This window comes from Candoia aspera, chromosome 2 (genome assembly GCF_035149785.1).
Source record: "Candoia aspera isolate rCanAsp1 chromosome 2, rCanAsp1.hap2, whole genome shotgun sequence".
NCBI lineage: Eukaryota > Metazoa > Chordata > Lepidosauria > Squamata > Boidae > Candoia > Candoia aspera.
Genome location: NC_086154.1, coordinates 206,089,485 through 206,099,875, shown reverse-complemented (window position 1 = coordinate 206,099,875; position 10,391 = coordinate 206,089,485). Strand labels below are relative to the sequence as shown.

At 38.7% G+C, this 10,391-nt stretch overlaps 1 protein-coding gene across 1 annotated transcript; it reads right to left on the bottom strand.

The window, feature by feature from the left end:
• Positions 1-2,860: 2,860 nt before the first annotated feature.
• On the bottom strand, positions 2,861-9,803 carry NXNL2 (nucleoredoxin like 2). The gene is made up of 2 exons (XM_063296718.1): positions 8,894-9,803; positions 2,861-3,188 (listed from the first exon to the last, which is right to left on the bottom strand). Exons 1-2 carry the CDS (start codon positions 9,193-9,195, stop codon positions 3,020-3,022), a joined length of 471 nt encoding a protein of 156 aa, XP_063152788.1. The 5' UTR covers positions 9,196-9,803; the 3' UTR covers positions 2,861-3,019.
• Between the last annotated feature and the right edge of the window lie 588 nt (positions 9,804-10,391).

Sequence of the window (10,391 nt, the reverse complement as noted above, 5' to 3'; positions counted from 1 at the left end):
AGGGACTTATCCAGGCAGTCTCTGAGAATCGGACATGATTGAACAGATTATATACACATACACACACACACATATATATACACACACACAAATAAGAGTTGAGTAGTGCTTCAGGTTCCATTCGCAGTGTATGACAACACAAAAGGAGCACTTTCTATAACTTTTTAAAGCAATGCTCTGTCTTCTCCCAGAATTTCACGGCTTTTAACTTAAGTTCAACTTTTTAAAAGCTCTTTTCTTATGCTTCAATTTGTTTCCTGATTGCTGTTAGCCATGTTGAGTTTTCTATGGATACCAGGGGCATCCAGCTAGGATCAAAAAGTCAAGTTTGTGGCCACAGCACATGTGAAAAAGCAGCTTCAACTGCAGTCAAGACCACCATTTTGATTTTTGGACCCCTCTTTGGATATTCCCGATGAATATAAAGGTGGGATATAAATTGAAGTCATTATGTATGTACATATTACAGTAAGCACAAGGCTAGTGTAGCTACAGAAATCCCACGTTGAATGCAAAAGCTGAGTTCTGCTTGCTCATTTAAAGTGTAGCAGTGATTTTTTTTTTCTGCTGCAATGTGATCACATTCAGCTTCTGAGCTCTCATTTCTTGACTTTGGTTGCTATTGCTGTTGCTGGCAGGGATAATAGGGAATCATTATGCATTACAGATGAGATGAACGCAAGCCAGAAGAAATAATTCTGTCCACAAGAATCGTGCAGGCAGTTCCATCCATGCCATGAGCAAAACTGGACCTGAGAAGGATAATAATGATATACTGATACCAGAGTCTCTACAACCCTTCAGTTTCATGTTAATCACGAATACTAAAGATTCTGTCAGTCACATGGAAAATCACATGATAATTAATTGCATGTTGAATTTTGCAAATTCTGCAAAGCTAAACTATCCTGCATTCTCAACATTCTACTGTGGTTGATGAATTTTTGGGACTGAATTCTGTTTCTGTGCTCTGAATTCTTGTTGTTCTGTATTCATTTGTTTCTCTCTATCATTATTTTGTTTAGGGTAGGATTAAAGTAAAAGCTGAGAGTCCCTAGTTAATCTTGGCTGATCTCAAAAAACTAAGCACAGCTGGACTTAGTACTTAAATGGGAGACCATGAGAAAGTGTTAGGGATTTTGGCTAGTATAAACATTAAAACACACACACACACCTCAGAAGGCAATAGCAACCATTCCAACACTGTTGTCAAGGGAACTACATGGATGTGGACTTGACTCAAAGGAAACATTACTTTTATCTCAGATAAGGTATCACAGGACTAGAAACCTATGGGATCTTTCACATTATTTCTGTGATGGTAAAAGATTTTGACACAGATCAGCTCCATAGAAATTATAACATTAGTTCAGGGAGTTAAAATAAAGTAAGGACTTTAGATTTATTTTCTTTGGTCAATAGTCCTTGATGCTGTATGGCACGCTGCTTTTGAAACCAAGAGGAATTTAAAAAGCAATTAGTAATATAAAAGTTGTCAAAAGAAAAAAAATGTGAATCTTTCACTCTAATAGGGCATGTTTTTCTGTGAGTCAAAGCAACCTTTACCTAGATGCTGATAATTACCATCTAAAAAGATCCATCTTCCTTAGTTACAATTTTATTGCTTTTGGAGAATGCTTAAACGTATTAGTTTTACTTCAGAACTGTAGCATTTCAAGGAACTTAAAAACCCTTAGGCATGCATTTCTAGACATAAGGGTTTTATTCAGTCATCCTGAATGCCAGCAGCAACATCAGATATGAATTTTACAAGAGCATTAACACTAATGTAACCTCCCAAAGCCAGTTGTAAGAAAGAGGGAGCTGTTATACAGCCATATTTCTGCAAGATATACAACTGGCAGTCTGTGAAGGTTAATTGCTTGCTGTTTCTCCAAGCCATTTAAACCTGCATGTCTCTAGTCTGAATGGTTTGTTTTGCATGTGTATTATGTAAAGCAATCATGTAAATGGAATATGAACAGTATGAGAACTGGGGTTTGCATGAACAACGAAGCACACAGAGCACCGTGCGAGGCTCTGAATGTTTAAAAGATTTCCCATTCCTGCCCTAGTTAAATAAGCTGGAAACAAACTTCTGTGTGCTTCTAACTATTTCTTCAGTAGGAGTGGCTTTAAGCCTTGACTTCTACAGATGAGAAAAATGGCTAAAGTTGCATTTTGTAGCAGTACCCCTACCCTATAACCTATTCTCATTGGCCTCACACATCCCAAGTGCAAACAGTTAAAACCAGGCCCAACCCTGTTAACTTTTCCACATTAATCAAGGTTACCTAGATGCTACCATCTACCTGAATTCCATCAATAATACAAACATCTAATGCAGCCTTCCTCAATCTGGTCAATGATCACACTGCATTGAGGTGATAAATCTAACCCAATAAATCTGGACAGTACCCAGTTGGATAAAGAGAATGAAAATCTTGCAAATAGAAGAATGCAACTGATTTTATGATCCAGAGTAGCTACATCCCAAACATTAAGAATTAGCAAGTGACAGCATTAGACAAAGAACCACCCACTTTCCTTTTCAATTGTTTGTTGCACAAAAGGCAGACAGATAAACTATAAATTTATTAAAACAAATTCTATTATACTAGTATATACATTTTAAACCCACATGCAAAAAGATCACATCAAGAATTATTAAGTTTACTTTATAAAGTTTTAGTCTTTGCAAAAATAAAGTGCTTGCATAGATTTGAGATAGCACTCTTTTCAAGAGCTAAATATAGATCTATTATAACAGCCGTTTTATCAAATTATTCAATAATATTAAGACTACTTTTATTATCTTCTATGTAATAAAAATATAAATAGAAAAATATAGAAAGGCAAATTTATAGAAGGCTCAGATATGTTTAATTATTCCAGCCATGTAGAATTCAAAATTAAGCAAATCAACATTAAAAAAAGAGAATGTGATTTCCCCTCTTAGGCTAGTTGTAGGTAAAAACAGTGTAGCAAAGATCTTGTTTTGTTTAAGTCTGCAAATTGTTCAGCTACAAAAATTCTGAAAGATATCAGCCCCTTCAAGCCAGTTCTGGAAGCAGTTGAGCCCTCTCTCACGAATCTGTTTTCTCCCTTTATCTGTAATGACTTCTCCAGTTTGTTTAACAATCACAAGTTTGGGAATGGCTGTTATGTTGTATTTCTTCTTCAATTCACTGTAAAGAAAAAGAGAAAAAACTGGCTACACTATGCGCATATAAGTAGATGAACCATCAGGCCTTTCACCATTTGTCCATAACTGGCAGAAAGATCTTTTTTTCTGCTCTCTCCCCATGACATTGTCTTCATCTAGCTCCTTGTCCATGAATAAGAATCAGTGTTAAAGTGGCATCTTCTTCCTTATTCTGCAGCCTTACAGGGGCAAACTCAAAATGTCTAAAATCTATTAGCTTTGTCACGCATTATTTTGAAGGGAAATCAGGTAACTTGGGTTGGATTTGAAACAGAGACAACAGAAGCATGACTGGGATTAGAAATGAGGACAGCAAATTTCATACTGATATAGGTTTCTAGCCAACTCAAGGATGCGTGAGGACCACTTCAACTCAGGAGTAGCAAAAGGCTTTCAGTGCAAAACCAGATCCAAGCACAGAATAGGACAATTTGTGGTCATTTTAAGTCCCTCAAACTGAGATGGGTATTTCTTAATTTTGTATCTCCAATTCAGAATCTCCTGTGGAACTTCTTCTCTAATAACTAATTCAGGAACTCAGCATCCTGGAAAATACGCTATGTGTCCAAAAAAAAAAGGAAAATAATTAAACTTATATATGTTAATATATTTTCAACAAAATCTGGAGGGGGGGGTATACTGGATCCCAAAATGAACAAACATACATCTCTTCCCAAATCAAAGTGTCTCTTTTTATTGATCATCCCACTGGCAATCTTTTGGATAGGTACAAGACCATGGAAAGATAAATTGATGTATATATGCACGTTCATTGTAATCTCACCTGTTGTCCAGGCTCTGCATGTTACAGCACTCCCTCCTGTAAACTATTTCTGATCCTTCCTCAATTATTTGTTCATTCAATTTCCTTTCTTTTTTTTACTCCTTCCTTCTATATTATATTTCCCTTTTTGTTACCACTGGTTAAATATTTTTTCAATTGTACTAGTTTTACCTAGTTCTCTTGTTTCTTTATACTCCCTACAAAGCAATTGTTTTTTCATTGTATAACATTTAAAATAATGTAGTAGTTTGTAAGTCTGTCTTCCTGCTGTGTTTCAGCCTTATAAGAACTATGTGATCCCCATCCCATACCTGTCTTAATGATTACATATTGTATTACTTCCTGTCAATACTTCATGGCTGATCTGGATGCATGTTTTGGATTGTTATCTTAAAGAAATATCAAATTTCTTTTCAGCTTCAATTTTTTTTCTCTTACTGTAGGACATTGCTTTGCTAGGATAAGTTGACATTTAGTTGAGTCCATTCTTCTTTCATCTGCACAACCTAAAGTATAATCAAGCCACCCCAGTGCTTAATGGTTAGCAATGTGTTATTTTCTTCAAATGTTTCACCTTTGTTTCCCCAAATATGTCTTGAAAGGTTGTACACAAATGGTTCAATTGTTATTTAATCAGTCCAAAGCAGTTTGTTCCAAAATGTTTCAGACTCATCAAGGCTTTCTTGTACATCCTGGAGACAATGAATTTTGTAATTAAGTTGGAGAAAAGAATTCTGTGGACAGCTGTCCAACACAAATCACTGTTGTAAGAAATACTGTACTGTGGATCTGTGAATATCTACTCCATTGTCAGCTAAATGTTTCAGCAGCTTATTTGCAGTGAACTATTGGATCTATTTAGCAAATCTGACCAGTTTGGGGGCAGTCCTAGCAGAAATTTATCTTGGTCTTCAAGCTAATGTCCCACAGTCAATAAAGAATTAAAGCTGAAAAGAGATTAAATGTTTCAGAAAGATAATGATCTGAATTTTACTTCCAAACCATAAAGATTTGAGAATGGGCCTCTCAGTCCCCAGCCTTAAATATTACTGAAAATCTTCAGGGAAATTTTAATCAGGCAGTATATGCAAGAAGACTTAAGAATATTTCTGAGCTATAAGAGAACACTTCCAAAAGCAGTAACAGAAAGATTCTTAGTTGGCTACAGGAAATGTTTGGAAGCTGTTATTTCTGCCACAGGTGGTGTTACAAAATACTGATTGAAAGGATTTCCAAATTTTCACCTCTGACATATTCACTGTTTCCTTGTTTTGAATCCAAAAACAACTATAAATAATAACTATGCATGCTAATTTGCAAAATGTTGTCATATTTAATTATGCATCAAGTAAAGGTTGTGTAAGCTTTTGAGAGATTTATTGAAACTTACAATTTGATCAGGGGCACCTAAAGTTTTGCATATAGCTGTATGTTCGTCTATATGAAATGGGCCTGAGAACACTTGGAATAGTCCCATGGTTGCCATGAAGGCCTGCAAGCTCAAGACCAGGGCCACTAGTCAGAGCTAAGTTTTCTCTAACTGTCATACCCCTTCCCTGTGTTGACATCATAGCTGCTGCAAGAGCTGAAATATGGAAGGGCACATTTCTAAGAGGGCAACATCCCCTCTTGCCCAATCAAGCTTCAGTAATACATAATAGATACAGGTCCACCTGTTCATCCATCACCAAGTCATGGATAAACATGGTCTTATTACAAATGGATCTGACATTTACTAACAGTAACTGGAGAGCAGTTACCAGCAATCCAGCCTTCTAGACCCAGGATTGAAGATGTGGGGCTGGAAGAAGAGACCACCACAAAGTTGTCCATCACCTTTCCTGTGTAACAGCCCAACTTCTTGCTATATCATCCCATCTTCCCTTCCTTCTCATCACTACCAAAATCTTTGGTGGCAAATATTGGCTATATTTGCAACCAACTGAAAGGCCTCTTTCAATTGGTTGCAAATATAGCCAGCTGATCCCTCTGAAAGGTCACAATTGTCTCAAGTCATATTATCTCTTCCTTATAAAAACCCATACCATCCAATATTTATTCAAGACTTGGCCAATGACTTGAGCTGGCAATTACCATATGATCTCAGGGATGTTAACTTCCTGCTTTCAGCATTTATTTTGTCTTCTATTTCTCTATGGACTCTATGTAATCTGTCCAAAAGCCATTCTGAGCACAATTAGAAGTTTATTATGGGATTTATTTGACATTATGACAGCTGGCTTGTTCCTTTTTTAGTCAGGATATTACTTATTTCTGGTGTTAAAGCTGCATGGCATATTTGGAAGATGTTGGGAAGGAAGTATTATTTTGACCCTTATTTACACAATAAATTCATATTTGGGACAACAACAGTCTGAAAATTGCAGGTTAATCTTTTTTTTAAAAAATCATGGATTAATAGAAATATTACTAATTTAGATTAGCAGTTGCCCATCAAATCTGAGTAACTGCAAAAGGAACTGGTAATATATTCAATTAAAATATCTTTTGACTTCACAATTTGGTCTAGATGCATTAACAATATCTAAAACTACTGAGTTACTATCAGCACTAAAATGTGTTGTGAACAATTCTTAATCTTTAGGATTTTTTAGAGTACAGTACTGTTAAAGTGGATATAAGAACCTTATAACAAAAAGTTGGAATACCTGTAGTAGCAAATCAATGATTAAGAGTCTTAAAGAACATTAAGTATTTTTTCTTATGACCTTAAAATGAGATTAATTCATCAAAATGTTCTTTTATGTTTTAGTAGATACCTCAGAAAATGTTTTAAAGGGATTGACTGTTTGGTTCATTATGCTAAAGTCTAAAATAATGTTACAATAATTTATGCGTATGATATGGTTTTGCTGCACTAATATCCCATTTTATATGAAGGAGTATGGATTTATTCAGTATCGGTCATAACCAAAAAGATTGCTCTTTTCTAATGGAAAGAAAGATTTGTAGTCTTGGATTAATTATATGAATTGGATATTCTTAGGAACTCTATTGATGTTAACTAAAGAGTGATTAAGATTACTCCAAGTTTTAATACTGTTTTAAAACTGAGCTTTTTTCTATATGCTTTTTTCTATATACATTATAATATATATTGGGCCTTTCCTCCTCCCCTTTCTCTGTTTGCTTGTGTTTTTTTCTTTTTTTGTATCCTTTTTTCCTTTACATTTCTGAATACTCAATAATTAAAAAATAAAATTAACTGACTACATAGAAAAATTCCAAACAATGTTACAATTTGGTTCAAATGATTAAAAAAATACTTTTATCACAAGAGTTAAAATCTGATATATTGATATAGATATAGATATAAACACACACACACACACACACAAACATATATATATATGTATATATATACATACAGTGTGTGTGTGTGTGTGTGTGTGTATGTATATATATATGACTGGATATATAAAAATGTTTTCAACCAATGATTAAAGATAATTACATTTGGTGCCAGATGAGCTTCTCTGAGGAAGCAGCTAGTTTAGGGTAAAAATTCAAGTGTTGGGGTTGAGAAAACAATGAATTCAGTTGTTCTCTGCTTAGGCTTATCACTTCTCAGGCAACCTCCTTCATCTTACTGTATCCATACTGGTGGGGCAAAGGAAAGTCTGGGTAGTACTTTTAAAAGCAGGCAAGAAAAGCATCAGTGTACCATTATGAGGTGATGAGAACTGGTAAATGTAATCTCATGAAGAATTAAGCCCACTGCAAGTGAACAGGGGAATCAGGCTACATGGAATGGTGAACTGTATCCAGAGAGAATTTTCCATGCTATTGTTTACATGCCCATTTATTTACGAATGAACAGTGAGCCAAATAAAGGCACTTCAGGGTTGATTGCCTGCTGTGAACTTGCTGCAGCTTCAAAATGTATCCCAGACTGCAGGAAAATCTGGACGCTAAAAGGAGTTCAGGAGCTATTATCTCTGATAAGATTTTGCACTAGGGTGAAATTAATCATTCCGATTGCAAGCTTTCTGCCGTACCTGCCAGCAAAATAACTCTCCGCATAGCAATGTAAAATCTTTGCGCTAATGTTAATGACTTGACTAACCAGGAGAGTTATATGATTGCCTGAAAGTAATGGGTGCTTACTGGTTAAAGTGCCTAGGGCATCCTGGCTTCTTTCTTCAGTGCCTATTTTTAACCTTTTTCTATTATTTTCCTGAACCATTCCAGCAGAAGAGTTAAATCTGAAGGGGAGATAATTAAACTCTGGCCAATAGTGGCATACCTCTTCTTCTCTTCCCCTTCAGCACTTTGGGGAGACATTCATTACAAAGGCACAGGTGTGCAAATGTTTAGGCATTTAAAAGAATCATAAAATAAGTGTCCCACAACACACCTATTCGTTTCTGAATAAGGATGCTACACCAGTGGAGACAGAAACATGCCCTGGTATGGGCTCTTTCTTCTTCTTTTTTAAATTGGAAAACTTTAGATCCCTTAGGGTTATCAGCCCACAGGAAGAGGAAAGAAGGGGTACATGAATAGAAGGGATAGGTGAAGAGTTGGTGTGATCAGTAAAGGGTTAAATGCTGGACCAGAACTTCTGAAGAGCAGCCAGCCCTTCAAAGCACTTTGGCCAGAGCTCCCCTGCTCCCTTCCTGAACGCATCTCATGTGTTTTTATCAAAGTGCCTATTCTCGTACTCTTAGAATGGGCTAGGCTTCAACTCCCATAACTCCCCATCAAAACAGTCAAATTATGGGACTTGTAGACCAAGTCCTCTGGAGGGCGCCAAACCGGGGGAGCTGATTGTAACGTTGCCTGTTCAATTCTAGCAAATGACTGAAGGGGTGGGGGGGAAGGAGGGAAAGAAGAACCCTTTTCCTCAGCTTGCAAGCACCAACCATTCTCCTCATACTCACTGCTTAAAGGGGTCGTGGAAGGGCAAGGCCAGCCAGCCCGGGTCCATCTTGTACATATAGCTCGCCATCTCTTCGCAGCTGCGGTCGGACGAGATGAACACGATCTGGAAAGGGGCCGGATGAGGGACGACCTCCATCAATTTGCTGTAGAAATCGCACAGAATGGGAGTGAAGTCCCTGCAGAGGGAGCACCAGGCGGCCGAAAAGTACAAGCCCACGATTTTGTTTTCTAACGCTTGCTCTGGGTCCACGGAGCTGCCCTCCAGGTTTACGAGGGTCCGCCCGCTGAACAAGTCCACCATCCTGAGGGCGGGCGGGCGGCCGGAGGATACGGTTTACGGGCGCCTGGAGGAGCTATGTAGGAAGGAAGGAGCCACCCGCACGTCGGCCGACCTTGAAATTGCTACGTCGACCCCTCGCAGAACACCCACTGGACAACTTTCCCCGACGGCTTTTCTGGAGGAGCGGGAAAAATCGGCACCGTCTTTTTTTCGCTACTGCTTGCTCCAAAAGGAGGCTGTTCCCTCACAAAAGCGCCTTGGGAGGCGACTCCAGGCGCGGGGCGAAGTCAACAACAGGGGTCTTCGGATCCGATCTCTGCCTAGAACCGCCCTGGAAAAAAACTCGGCGTCTGGCGGACATACGCGCAGGCAGGAGAAGCGCTGCAGGGAAAGAAGATGAACGCCGGGCTCACAAGATTATTAAATCCGATGAGCGGGATTAAAGGATTGTGAGGTTACCATCGAATTTGTTTGCCTGAGCCATAAATGGAGTGAACGCCTCTAAAAATAGACCCCGAAAGCCAGACTTAGAGGAACGCTGGAAAAGCTCGCTTTTTTTTCAGTAATATTCCCCAGACCCGATTGCACCACGACGGGGCGTGTCTCTGTTGAGAAGACGGAGCGACAAGTGTTGCATCCAAGATCCCATGGTGTCAGGCGACTCAGTCACTCAGTCCTGTAAAGGGTGGGTGGGAGGGAAGGGAGGAAGGTTATTAGAAGCAGAGCTAAAGTTTGTATCCCCATAGTGAACAGGACGCCTTTCTCCTTTTTCGTTGTACTTCGCCAGCACCTCCGTGCCTCAAGGACAAATAGCTCAATAACCTTTGTAGGAGTTTTCTTCAGCCAGCTGCTCTGGTATATTGGAATACAAACCGCAACCAGCATAACCACATTGGATGAAAATTCGGAACAATGAGAAGGACCCTGGCTAGGGGCTGGCCTAGAGCAATGAAAAACTGCAAAATCATGTGAATCTGTCAATTCCACCCCCACCCCCCTTTCAGGTACTCTGGTTCTGAGATAACCCTAGCCCTTGCCTAGGGGCAGTGACTGGAAAACAGGTCCCCTTTCTGCCACCACTCTTTCCTTCCCAACCAGATCCTCACTTCCACTTTTGGCTCTCAGGGTTCAGGTGACTACCTCTGGGCTCGTAAGGCTGGTTTGTGATTTAAAGGGTCAGCTGCTCCCCACTACAGATAGACACAAGCATTCACGGA

Coding starts and splice junctions, on each gene's coding strand:
- NXNL2 (XM_063296718.1), bottom strand. CDS start 9,195: ATGGTGGACTTGTTCAGCGGGCGGACCCTCGTAAACCTGGAGGGCAGC. Junction 3,189..8,893: donor TTCCACGACCCCTTTAAGCA/GTGAGTATGAGG, acceptor TTTTCTTTACAG/TGAATTGAAGAAGAAATACA.